The 14015-nt window shown below is 39.6% G+C and overlaps 1 protein-coding gene across 1 annotated transcript in view; it reads right to left on the bottom strand.

The window, feature by feature from the left end:
• CRY1 (cryptochrome circadian regulator 1) overlaps positions 1-14015 on the bottom strand; it is a 62374-nt gene that overhangs the window by 16503 nt on the left and 31856 nt on the right. The window contains exons 3-10 of the mRNA XM_006024277.3: positions 12401-12543; positions 8948-9132; positions 8449-8537; positions 7986-8126; positions 7573-7884; positions 2671-2822; positions 2363-2565; positions 1183-1281 (exon numbers count right to left, since the gene is read on the bottom strand). Of these exons, the coding sequence (XP_006024339.1) occupies positions 1183-1281; positions 2363-2565; positions 2671-2822; positions 7573-7884; positions 7986-8126; positions 8449-8537; positions 8948-9132; positions 12401-12543 (1324 nt within the window). The remainder of the gene's footprint in view (positions 1-1182; positions 1282-2362; positions 2566-2670; positions 2823-7572; positions 7885-7985; positions 8127-8448; positions 8538-8947; positions 9133-12400; positions 12544-14015) is intronic.

Raw genomic sequence — 14015 nt, 5'->3', positions numbered from 1 at the left:
GTTGCAGAATAGGGCAGCCATAGACTACCTGTTACTGAGACATAACCATGGGTGTGAAGAGTTCGATGGGATGTGTTGTTTCAATTTGACAGATAATTCTGAGCTAATAGAGTCAAAGGTACAGAAGTTGCAGGATATTATGTCACATATTAAGCAAGAGGATGGGTTTGATTTTTCATGGCTTACTTCTTGGCTTCCTAATTTTTCATGGCTAAAGCAGATGTTCCTTTTAATTGTAGCAGGTATACGTATTTTCCTAATGATTTGTTGTGGAGTGCAATGTGTACCTATGTGCTGTGACTCACTCAAGAAGTTGATACCTACCCCTGTCAACCGAGTGATGTTCATGAAACCTTCAGTCATGGATCCAATCCAGAAGAATCGAGAAGATGCAAAACGGTTCTTGAGGCTAAAAGGAATGGTCGAGGACTATGGCCCCATTTCATAGGGTCATAGCCTCGAAGGGGGGATTTGATGTAGTCTTTTTTATGGTCTATCTAGCTTTTGCAAATTATATCTAACTGAATACTTAAGGCAGCTTGCTGGTGCTGGGAGGGGTGTGGTATATGTATGTTAAGGAATGCTTGCCCGCTGGGAAAGAAATGCAACGTAGGCAAGCCCAGACAAGTACGGACATGTTCTGTGGCTAAGGTAATATGAGCCTGGGCTAAGAGAAGGCAGCCAATAGTAACGGTACAGCGTGTTAAGTGGGAGAAAGCTATATAAGGCTGAAGCAAGCCAAAGGGGGTGGTGCTTGCTTTGCGAATGATCGCCAAGCACCCCTCTCTGCGCAGAGTTGAAACAATAAAGATTAAGTTGGATCCTCCACCCATGTGTTTATTGTCAAAAGCGCACCGGGCACGAACTCACACTGTCCTTTGGGGACAACAGGAGGGAGGGGCAGGTCCTGCCGATGTGCACACCCCTGGGGGAGCATGTGCCCCCCTGATTTGTGTGTGGGGCGAGGGCAGCCTAGGGCCAAGGAGCTGCGCTGGCCTCTTCCTGGCAGGGGCTGAGCTCGAGGCAGGTAGACGGCAGTGGTGTTGGGTGGGTGGGTGGCGGGGGGACGACAACGATGACTATGGGGAGTGCTTATGCTAATATGCTCACATAAGGCTTATGTAGGAGTTTGGCAACTTCCATAATTCTAATATTTCCATCAGATTAAGTTTCACTAATTACCTGCACTGCTACAACCAGAGACGTTCTCCCCTGGTGAATATCCCATTAGGCCGCCATTTCCATTTCCATTTGGGTTAGAAGGCACTGTTGCAAGGAGACCTAACCACAGGAATAAAAACTCATTGTTAAAGGTAAAGCAAGTGAGTACATTTTAATTTTGTATGCTTTTTTCCTCTGGTCCTCATAGTATTTTCCACCCAGTAAGTTTCAGTAGTTCTTCATTAGGAAGAATTTTTTCTCCTCCAGTACATCTGGCCAGATTTCCCATACTCATCATGGATCATAACCATGTACTTATCTTGAAGTCATTTTATAACAGATCAGTTAAATTACTGAATATGGTGTGCACATGTAACACATCCCAGAATACTTCATATCTACGTAGGTGTAAAACAAATGCAGTTGTGTGACAATAGTGGGAAATTTTTTAGTAGAAAAGGGGCTGGACATGACAGCATTTTCAAATATTTGGAGGGCTTCCATAAAGGAAATGGAGAAAAAATGGTTCTTCCTTGCCACAGAAGACAGGATACAAGGCAGTGGGTTCAAATTACAGTAAGGAGTTTAAAATCAAATCTCAAAAAGCTACCTAATTGTACAAACTGTAGAACAATGGAACAAGCTGCCTGAAAGTTATGGAATTGCTGCCCCCTTTGGAAATTTTTGAGAAGACAGGCAGCTGTAGGGAATGGTTTAGGAACAGCAAATTCTTCAACTGTGCAAAGGGTTGAGTTGGATAACTCCAACTCCCTTCCAACCCTATGACTATGTTGCAACCAAAAGACTAAACATCAATCAATCAGTCTCACAAGATAAACTGTAGTATTTACCAATAGCAATCTGTATAGTTAAGGCTGCAACCGTCCTCCCCACACCCCAAAACCATTATACCCGGTAGTAAAAATTTGGAAAAGCAAAGAAAATCATGCCCCAGAAAATTTCCAATTTAAAGAGAAGGCAGAGACCAAATGCATTGTAAACAAAGTTGGGAAAAAGCAGGTGAAAGGAAGAAAAGTGAGTTTGGGCAACATTTTTCTTTTCCCGTGCATTTTAGTTGGCCAAACTACCCCAGACATAGGGCTCAGAGCTGGTCTCCATGGTACAGGGCAGGTTTATCAGAGCTGCTTGAAGGAGAGATAAACATTCAAATAAATACATCAAGTAAACTAGAGAGCCATACCTAATCCTCTGTATCGTGACAGCTGCTGGTAGATTTGTTTCATTCTCTCAATATTCAAGCGGCTTGCTTCTGCATGATTTACCATTGGTTTAGGATAATTAATTCCTATCATACATTTTGCAGCCTTCTGAACACCCTCTGGAGCATTCCAAGGATCATATATGTATTTTGCAGGGAAACCTCTAAGCACAGGCAAATAACGTCTTTTAAAAGGGAAGAGAAAAACAAAAGGTAATTTAATACTGAGATGTTTAAGTCTCAGGTAACTTCAACAATGTTTTACAATATTTACTGAACAGACTGTTTACCTGATGTAGTCCCCATTAGGGTCAGTTCTTCTGCCAAAACCCACAGGACAATAGCAATGAAAAAACTGCTGAAAAAACGAACTACAGGAAAGCCACATCCAGCTTCCAGCATTGACACTCCAATCTGCATCAAGCAGCAACTCTTCAAACACCTTGAAAAATAATGGAATCAGTTAATCTGAACATGCTATATCTTTCCGATGCACTTCCAAGAAGCGCTCAAAATGTCAGCATCTTAGTGACAGTTTCCTGTAGCAACATCTTAAAAGCTGTGTGTTATGATTTATTTACCCATATCTGATAGCATCCATAAAACGCTCCGCAAATAAATACTCAGAAAAACATTTCAAGTCACATTGAAAGAATGGTGTTAAAGGGAATGCTGGGCTTCTGCGCCATTGAACCTTGCTAGGCTTGTAGAGATTTCCACAGCACAGAAACTGGATGTGCTTTTTCCACAAATGTATCCACAGAAATTCGTGAAAGGGTAGTTGGGAGTCACTTTTATTTTAAAATAAAGTTCACAGTGGCAGACAAGATTACTTAGAATAGTAAATGTTAGCGTTTTCTGAGCGCGTTGCCTCCATGTGGTCATACTTGTTGGATGCACATGCTCCCCCACCACTAATGAACTTTTGAAAACCTTCTGGAAAATAGATGGGTAGTGGATCCATGGGGGTATGGAATGTCTTGGACCAAGGTTACTAAAGACTGAACTGCAATTCCCTCAGTTCCTCCTAGTAAAGCAACAAGTTTTATTCTTAGAACTTGAGATGATGTGCAAGAAGCCCAAACATTCAGAGGCAGAAATTGTGGCAGCATTTAAAACAACAACAACAACAACAACAACAAACCCAGTTGTTACAAGTAGTAAAAGCTTTACATTCTCTGAAGGGGAATTTCCACATTTTTTACTTCTTGGAGTCCAGCAAACAAGAGCTTACGTGGCAGGCTAAAGAATTCTAATGAAAACAAGGACTGTAGAACTGCATCCAATCACATACCAAATCAAGATAGTAGGTTTTGTGTAAGGATGTGAACAGAATACCAGGTTGTAGCCCTGAAGATTTCTATGAAGCAACAGTAGCTATGGCAGAGCAAACACCGTGGCTGCGTCCTTCTCAAATATTCCTATATTCAAATATTCCTATATATTAGTTAAAAAAAATACATGAAAGTCACTTTAAAAGCCTCATATCCACTGTATTTATGTTAATAGGACTATGGAGTTGTTTAAAGGACATTACGATCACTGCATGTAATTATAATGAAGAGTAAAATGGCAAAAACCATTATATTATTACATCTAAACAAACAAGAAACTGCCATCCTGACAATATGATTGTGCACACTAAAAATGAAGACAACTAACATTTTATCTTGAATTTTTATACTGCTACCCAAGGGCACAGTATCTGAGCACCTTCCAAACCAACTCAATAGCAATAGTAAAACCCTTAATTGGCTTTATGGAGTCTCTCAAAGTTCTTCCTTTATCCCTCAGAGTAAGAAATAGAGGTGTGTTTTATTATTTTTTTTTTTTGGGGGGGGGGGGGGGGGGGGGGAGAGGGGGGGGGGGTGGGGGGGGGGGAGGAAGAGGGCAGGGAAGAGCTGGATGTTTAAGGGAAAGGGTGGTAGAAAAACAAGGATGTTTGAATTGCATTGTTTGTGGTGGAACAGTTAGTTCTCTCGGGAAGAGTGAGACTTAGCACTTCTTAGAGCCGGTTATAATCTCAATTTGCCCAATCCGGTCTAGAAAATTGTTTCATAGCTGGATCTCTTCAAAAGAATGCACTGACCCCAGTCCTCATGTAGTTCACAGCTGTTTGCAGACACAAACCCAGTCCTTGATGTAGCTGGGGCATGATCTATTAACTGTTTTGAAAGTCAGGATCAAGCCTTCACTCTGTTAAGAGGCTGAGTAGGAACCAGTGGAAAGACATGTGCACAAGCCTGATATATTCCTAGTGATGTGAACCATGGAGAAGGCAGACAACTTTGAGTACCAGCTAGACTAGAGCCTGCATATCGTCTTCAGATACAATGAGATATAGAAAGTCAATCAGAAGGTAACAGATACAACTAACTGTTGTTGTGTTCAGGTCACTGTCCAGGAAAAAAAAAGGATAAATGTTGTCCATTAAGCTGGAGGAAGGAAGAAAAGCCATATTTGCAAACTGATCATCCATGCTTAGAAAAGTCAAACTAGGATCATTAGGCTTTTCATCACACCTCGATATATTAGGACTATGATTCCAGTTCAAGGCACAGACAATGCATTAGGTCAACTCTTCAGTTTTCTGCTCTAACAAGTGTTAATCTAGTCTTGCCATGGCTCAACTATAGTCAGCTGCTCTTTATCAAAATGCTAAATTTCCTGTAGACATTCTTGACTCTTCGGTGCAGTCATGACTGCATCAACTGAGAATAAGATTTCTATGAAATGTCATCAACATACTGCTGGCAGATAGAGTTGATGGTAACCTCAAGGTCCATTCCAGAGGTCTCATGTAGCTATGAAGAAAAGTGAGGATGAAGGCTTTGGAGAGACATGACCCATCACCATTCTGAGTTCTGCTGGACAAATGACTGGCCCAGCACTAGAGGTCTCATCCACTCCTACAGTGTCTTCAAGACATAATAGAAGTACCCTGTGGTCCACCAAAGACTACAAAGAGGTCTGGCTTTGCAGGTATGGAGCTCTTACCTGTGTCCACAGCCATAGGAAGGTAGTCTGAATTCCAATAGGACAGTTTTTTAATCATGTCCTGATGAGAATCCTGACAGAGGCATCCAGGATGCTGGGTAATGTCACTTGTTGTTGGAGCTTAGTGATCATTAATTTCTCAATTACAAGAGGTTGGAGACAGGATGGTAGCTGTGGGAGATCTTCGTAGTGAAATATCTGGTTTTTCAGAGGACTCTGCTCAGAAGGATCATAAAGGATTGTAGTCTCAAAGAGAAAAAAGTCTTGAACTTTGAAAGGGAATACTGAAATGGTGACAACATTTGCTAAAATGGTTTTGGAAAGTTAATATACATTTTGAACATTCTTATTTAGTACATATTTTAAAAGGTAGTCAACATGTTCCTGCTTTTCTTTTAAAAACCAACATTATCTCAAGATGGTTCACAAAGAACCATGCAGTTTGTGTCTTCCTCCACCCCCCCTCTGTATATCCTGACATATGCTGCTACTATGACCAATGGCTAGAATTAACATTTTTTACCAGAAACCTGACAAAGTTGTGCTAATGAGCAAAAATAATGCATCTTATTGCTAACCTTAATAATTAATTCCCATTTCACTGTTAGGGCACCTCAGAGCTAGAAAATATGACACAATCAGTCTAAATTAACAGAAGTCCTGTTTAAACTAGATAGCAAAAGCTAAAAAAAGCCAACACCCCCCAAAAAACTTACTTTAATCCCTACAATTATGGCTTTGTTATTGCTAGTTAAGTTGTGTGTTCAGAAGAATAGAAGCGAAACATGTTTTTAAACCAATGTAGCTGTGAGTGTAACAAGTTTAGAGAGAAGAGTAATTAGTATGTCAGAGCAATTAGTATGTCAGTACACAACTACTCCACTAGATGCTACCATTTAATCATACTTGCTAAGATTTTGGAATGTAATTCACAGAATTAGAGTATGGACAGAAAAAAAAATACACCAAGCTGACAGGGGGAGAGGAGACTTAGCATCTATCAGCTGCTCCACAATAACTGTTCCCTAGCCTACAGCAAACAGAAGCTAAAAATTATAGTAACTCATCACCATTTCATTTGCAGTAAAAGCAATGAACCCAGGGACAGGAGTAGATACATGAAATAGTTACCACAGAGCAGCTGGCATCTGGCAAGCTCTCCCCATTTGTAACCTGGCACAATTTGCTCATCTGTGCATATCCTTAGATAGACAGATTCATTCTTGCTGGCCTAGGGAAGTATACCTTATACCCCCATGAACTGCACAAATCTAGTGCTCTGTTCTTTAGGGTATTATAAGAGTAAGAAGATAGTTTTCTTCCATAATATAGACAGACAAACACTGGGTATACAGGTATGCCAAAGTTACCCGTGTATAACTTGCAAAAGACAAGCTGCCTTTGGATTTTTCATGCAATTACTTATATACCCAAGAGTTTACATTTGAAAAAAGTGTATGAGAAAGGATTGATTATAACAACTGATGGGTTAGAAGAATAAAAACCCAAGAAGCTTGCAACATTGGCAGTAAATATATTGTTCTCAAGTTCCAAGCAGCAGAAACTTATAAGCATTTGTTTACAACTGTTACTCCTTATCATAAGAAAAGATGCGACTGCACTGTAACTTAGGTCTGAACAAATAGCAATAATTAAAATTAGACTGAGCCAACTTTGAACTGCCATATGTCCAGTTTTATGAAGATCTGCTAGCACTTAGTTGGACTAGTTAAGATGACTGCCAAAACACACTGCCTGATATATACTGTATATCTATAGATATAGATATATATAGCTCTGATACTGAAAGGTGCCAAGTGTCCTCAACACTTAGCTTTTTCCCCCTCAATTCCCATCTTTTTCTCCCTAACCAGCAGAGAAAATACGGGGAAGAAATTTCTATTATCAGAGTCATTTGCATTTATTTACTGTTTTAAAATGATAAGTAAGTAATCATAGGCCTCAAGCTAGGATACCTAGAACTAGGAGTCAAAAAAATATATCCAGACTCACACAAAAGGTTTCTCAGCCCCACAAAATTCAGGTCCGCTTTACTCCTAGAACTACCCCATTTTTAGTTTGGACACAGTTTAAACTTTAAAACATATATTATTGTATTTGATAACATTATTAAAACATATGCCCACTGTAATTTTCACTTATATACACCAGAAACTCAATGAAAAAAACTGTACCTTCATTCCTTCCTCCCAGCTAATCCACAGGTCACCTCGAGTCAAGAAGCATGCCACAGCATGTCTGGCTAAATGGTGAATCCAGCCTTCTTGACGGAGCTGTGTCATAATTGCATCAATCCAAGGAAAGCCTGTCCTGCCTTCTGCCCACTTGGCCAAAGCCTCGGGATTCTTATCCCATGGAATTTGAACGCAGATGGGATTTCCCTCCATTTTATCAAAACGTGGATTACTAGTTGCTGCCGTGTAGAAAAATTCACGCCATAAAAGCTGGCCATAGAGGGACAAAGGAGGGGAACTGTTCTTCTTTACCTGAAAGCCATCATGAAAAGAAAGACATTTTGCTGTTGGGAAAAGGTAAAAAAAAATTTATCTTGCATAACACTCAGTGGCTGTCTATGTAGCATCCATACCTTTTTATACAGATCCGTTAACTTGAAATAGAAGAGACGACATGACAGACACCCAAACCGAAGATAAGGGCTAAGCCCCGTTGGACTTGCCAATAGGGAATTTGCGTTCATCCGTGGTCTTTCAAAGTTTGCTACCCAAGCCTTAAAAAACCAAAGAAATGGAACACTATTATATTAGATGAGATGACCACATGTACACATAAAGAGAAAATCTTTGTGATTACACCAGCAATTGAGTAGAGAGTTCCACTGAAAAGTGTTCATACATTTTAAGAAATTACATGAGATACTATCATTTTTCTTTTGTCCAAATTCTATAAAAGTTGCATCTAAATTTCACCAGCTTCTATAACACTACTACTTCAACCTAGAGCAGCATGCTGGTCTTGTTTTTTGGTCTGTTTATAAAAGTAATTAAAGATGTTTAAAATGCTACTTTTTAGTTGCCAAGACCTGCATGTACCTTTCTTTCCAAGTGTCTTTCCAGCCGTGTGAGAGCTTCCGTTTCTCCCCCTGGCCACACTGCAGAAGGCAAGCCATCTGTATCAAACCCTGAAGAATGAAGTCAAACAGGAAGAAAAATCCTTATTTGTTTATACGGTAGCACAAATAACTAGTATACCTGGACAACAGCTGCACTGTATTTTTGGTAATATCTTAAATCTAGCTGGATGTCAATGGTGTCAAAACAATGCTTGCTGTCAGTGTAAATAAGTTCTACCAAACCATGTAACAACATTGCTCATCTGTAACCGGATCAACTGTAATTTTTATGCTCTATAATAAAGAAAGATCCCTTGACAAATTTTGACTGTGCATTTGTTGGGTTAGGTTTCCTGTGGTCATTGCTGGCTGTTCTGTTGGTAGCAATTTTAATTGATTGATTTGGCTTAAGCCTAAATATCACCTAGCACTGTTTTAACATTGTACAATAAAAGTATTTAAGACTTAAGACAACATACCTAGCTCTTCAAGCGATGGAACACCATACTTCTCATCATGATCATCAGAAACTGGTGTGGTACATTTCTCCATTACTTCTGCAGTGATAGTCTCCACTGGCATCTCCAGTGGTTCCATTCTACTAATTAGTGTCTGGAATCTTTTATAGGTAAGAGGTGGCTGTCCTCCATTTAATTCTATAATTCTGTGTTAAGAAACAAGAGAAAAAGGAAATGTTTGTATTCCATGCAACTGTATATTACATTCTTTATACACAAGAAACATGTTCTTATCTGCAGTTTGATTTCTATTACTTTTATATATGCATATGCTATTGCAGACAATTTGAATCTTAATTCTACCACTCCATTGCCATTAGAGACACAGAAGCACTTACTGAGCATAACCAAAGGGATTAATCCCAATTTATGGATTGAAGAACATCCCTGAACAGTGAATAAGTAATGAATACTAATAATTAATGATGAAATAAAAATACATCACCTCAGATGACATACAGCAAGAGAAGAGAAAACCAAAACAACTGTAAAGACACATAGCAAGTGACCTTTAAAATGTTTATACTTGCTACTTGCAAAAAAAGCATTACTGCAATATTTGCCCTATTTGGTAAAGGAAACTTCGCAATTTGGCACAAAATGATGCTATTAATGGTGCCTGTTGTATATTAGTTATTAAAGTGGACAAGTCCTTCTTTAAACATTAAATGGAGGCTTTCAAATTGCAGGACTTGTTTCTCAGGGGGTGGGGGGACTTCAGTTATTGGAACATCTACTGAAAGGGAAACAGTGGTGCGCAATAGGGGTGCGCGAAATGGGCTGTATTCAATTTGGATTTGGCCCAAATTGGGGACAGTGATTCGATTTGATTCGGATCACTGTCCTGATTTGTTTGGCCAAATCCACTCTGAAGATTTGATGCCAATTCGGAGAATCAGCGATTTGGCCACAGACACAGCTTTAAATGTTTTTTCTACATACCTCAAGGTACCAGGCACGACTTGTGCATGATGCGATGGTGAGGCAGATGGAGCGTCCCACAGAAGCAGCCCCCCCCCAGCGTGCTCCCAGCGGACCCAGAAGCGGACCAGAAGTCCGTGGGATCCCCCCCTGGCTCCCCTCCTGTGGGATGCTCCATCCACGCTAGCATCTCAGCGTTCACGAGCTACCTGGTACCTTGAGGTATGTAGAAAAACATTTAAAGCCGTGTTTATGTCCGAATCATCGGATCTTTCCGAATGTCTCAAAATTGATTTGGAGGGTTGCAATTCGATTTGTAGAGATTAAAGGGTCTCCCAATTCGATTCGGATGCAGAGATTTGGCCACCAAATTGAATCAGCAACCAAAGCTGCACACAGGCCTAGTGGACAACCAGACCAGAAACTTCTTGGGAGTTTGTTGGGGTAACTTTTTGATGCATATGGTAGAGAGGTCAACTAGAAGGGAAGCTCTTCTTGATATTGCTCAGAAGCAAGAAGGCAGTGGTTGAGAATATGAAGGTGGAAAGTTGCTTAGAAGGAAGGAGAGGAGCAAAATAAGGATGCTGGACTTCAGAAAAGCAGACTTTAACAAACTCAGAGAACTGGGGGCTGGATCTCCTGGAAAGCAAGTCTGAGGGGAAAAGGAATCCCAGAGAGCTGAGTACTTTAAAGGAGGCCCTTTTAAGGGTGCAGGAGCAAGCTATCCCAAAGCAAAGAAAAAAAAATGAGAAGTATAACCGGAGGCCAATTTGGCTAGAAAGCAATCTCTTCAACAAGTTGAAGCTCAAAAATGGAGTCCTATAAAAAGCAGAATCTTGGTCATAGCACTAGGGAAGAGTACCATGGCACTGCATGGGCATGCAGGGAGAAAGTTAGAAAGACCAAGGCACAATTTGAGATGCAGCTGGCAAAGGACATACAAGGCAATAAAAAGGGATTCTAGAAGTATGTCAAAAGTGAGAGGAAGACCAAAGAAACCACAGACCCCTTATGGAATACAGAAGGCAGTCTAGTTGTGGATGATGCAGAGAAGGCTGAACTATTCAGCAAATCTTCTGAGAAAAGGCTGAAAGAACTAGAGTTTTTAGTTCAGAGCAGAGAAGACTGAGGGGGAAGGGGGGCATTTGATAACAGTCTTCAAATACCTGAAGGGCGATTATGAAGAGGATGGAGATGGCATCTTTGTGGCCCTAGGGGACAAGACTAAGAGCAAGGGCCTCAAACTGCAACGGGAAATTTAGATTGGAAGGAACTTTCTGATTATAAAAAGTAAATCAAGCATTGGAACTTGCTATGTAAAGAAACTGGAATTTCTATCCTTGGAAGTTTTCAACAGTAGGTCTCACAGACACTTGGCTGAGATAGTTTAGTCAGGGGTGATCCTGCCTTGAGCAGGGGACTGGACTAGATGGCCTTATGAGGTGGTCCTTTCCAGCCCTACTTTCCTATGATCCTGTGCTTAAAAAGCAAACAGTTTCTGTGCTCCACTTTTTATCTAAAACATCTGATCAGCTTCAGATGTGCCTCAAAGCAACAAAACAGTTTAAATGAACATATCCTAATGTTAAAGCAAGGTAGTAGAAACACACTATATAGGTGAAATCATTTAAAACGTTTCTCAACTATTAGAGGAAGACAGCCACTGGGTTCAACAGACTGAAAGAACACACACAACCTATTAAGAGCTTAAAATAAATTTGGTATTATCCATAATAATATGAAAATGGTAACTATAATATAAATAAAATTGCCAACATCTACCAAGGGACCCATGCTTTTTAATGTTTTATGGATTATATGAATATATAACAGGGAGCTAAAACTAATCCATTAAAACAGTTGCTTCTGGAAAATTATAAAATAAGATGTTATGTAAGGTAATACAGAGATCACATAATCCCCAATCATTTTAGTGGATGTGTGATTGACAAATGGAATGCTTGACAAAATAACTGATGCAAAATTATCTCACTTGAGAAGGGACTGTAATTATCTTATTTGCATACTAAAGATTGTAACAGAAGAGAAAACTATCCAGACCTTTAATATTTGTAGCAGGTTCTTTATCAGCCTGATCTTGTGAAGCAACGTTAAGAGTTAGTATATAAACCTTGAGGAAAACACACACACTCTCTCTAATGTAATAAATACTTTTTAAGGTTTAGTAAAAAATGTGAATCATTTCACTACAAGGACAATAAGCACCCATTTTATATACCAAAAATGGTGAGATTAAAACATTTTATTTGTAAGAACAGCACTGCAGATTGCAACTTCTCTGACCTGTTTTATAGTTGCAGAATTCTACTTAGTATGGAAATAAAGATGGAACTATTTTATAGGGGGAAAAGATTAAAACTTGTTTCTGCTTCCTGTTTGGAGAACTACAAAATGCTTTTTTGGAGAAAAGTCAGTATATGACGACACAACACTGCATAAGAGGCACCTTTAATGTTTGTAACAGTAACTTACTTGTCCAAGTCATACAATGTATGTGAAATTCGAACAATGACTTCCACTCCTGCTTCACTAGCCAACTTCTTAATTGCTGCATCTCTCTCCTTCCCAAATGGCTCAGAATCATATTCAATGGAAAGCTTTGTAATGTTCCATTCCTGAAACAGAAGGAGTGAAAAAAAATTAATAATTAGACACTGCAACTTCCTGGAAGTGAAATAGGAAAAAAAGTGTCATTACACAGAAAGGAGGAAAAGTATTTGTTTATGTACAAGTTTAACAATTCTCCCAACTGTTATGGAGCCAAACACCTTTAAAAAAAAAGACAGCAGGGGAAAAGGCTAGGCTATACTCAGAATATTTTTCACCAAATCCTCACAAAAATAAAAATATTACTGTTGAAATATGCCTGTCATTTCACTGGCACAGGAGGCCAAGTTCTAAAGAGAGAAACTTAAACAATTTAAATGCTTTTCATGCAGTTAATCACATCTTAAACAGTAACACAGCCGCATATGCAGGCAATTAATGGTGCCACAGAACAGAAAATAAGTTCCAAAATTATTTCACAAAATACAAGTAATAATTGTGGTTTCTATTGTGCCTTAAATAGAATGTGCGAATGGACCACACCAGTCTCAAGTAGCCCCAGTGCATTTCCCATGAGCCGACAGTCAGCTGACTATTAAGCACCCAGCTTTCAACTTGCCAGTGCAGGGACAGCACAAGACCACAATCCCAGGTTTCCCCTACACTGGCATTAGGGTGCAACTGGGATCTGATCCATGATCCCAAAATTGCATTTCCTGCCATGCACATGTGCATGGCAGGAGGCATAACTGTTGGGTTCAGGAATCAGATCCCATCATACCTTTAAATGAACATTTGTCACCAGTCTAAGAGATATGGGATTTCAGCAGACTCTAGAACTTCTCAGCACCAAACTGGATCATAATAAAGCTTAGGTATGGAGTTATGCACTTAGACATTTGATTTGGATTCTGCCTAAACACATGCACCAGCCTAAGTCAAGGAGCCCAGGGATCTTTTCAGGCCAAAATGCGGGTGTTTACTGATCCTAGACATCTAAGGAGTTTTGTGGCCACTTACAGGATCAACTAAAAATCACTTTTTGAAAACTGGGTCAAATTTAAATACCCAAGTACCATTTAAATTTCTAGGAGGCTTACTGGTATGTGGACATAAGTGTCAGAATGAAGATAAGAAATGTCTACCAAAATTAATTTGAAAACCAGTAGTTTAGAGACTAAACCATAACTTACTGTATACAACAAGAGAAGTTATGACTTCTGAATTACAAGGCATGTCCTAAATTGGGGGGGGGGGGTTGTTTTTTGTTTGTTTCTTTTGAGGAACATATCTAAAAGGTTAAATTCTTCCTTGTCTCTTCAAAAAAAATCTCCAAACCCAGTAAGGTGAGAGATACACAGAGGTAACACAGAGAGAGAAATAATACCGCCCCCTGGTCTGGTCTGTTCTCTTGTAAATATCAACTAAAGGATTTAACTTTTATAAAGGATACCGCATTAGAGATTTGTCTGAATTGTTCAACTTTCAGTCTAAGAACTTGGGATAATATATCCAGACTAAGAGCTTCCTCTATAGTTCG

Source organism: Alligator sinensis, unplaced genomic scaffold (assembly GCF_000455745.1).
Source record: "Alligator sinensis unplaced genomic scaffold, ASM45574v1 scaffold267_1, whole genome shotgun sequence".
Classification (NCBI taxonomy): domain Eukaryota; kingdom Metazoa; phylum Chordata; order Crocodylia; family Alligatoridae; genus Alligator; species Alligator sinensis.
The sequence above is the reverse complement of the archived record's forward strand: the minus strand, read 5'-3'. Positions and strand labels throughout refer to the sequence as shown.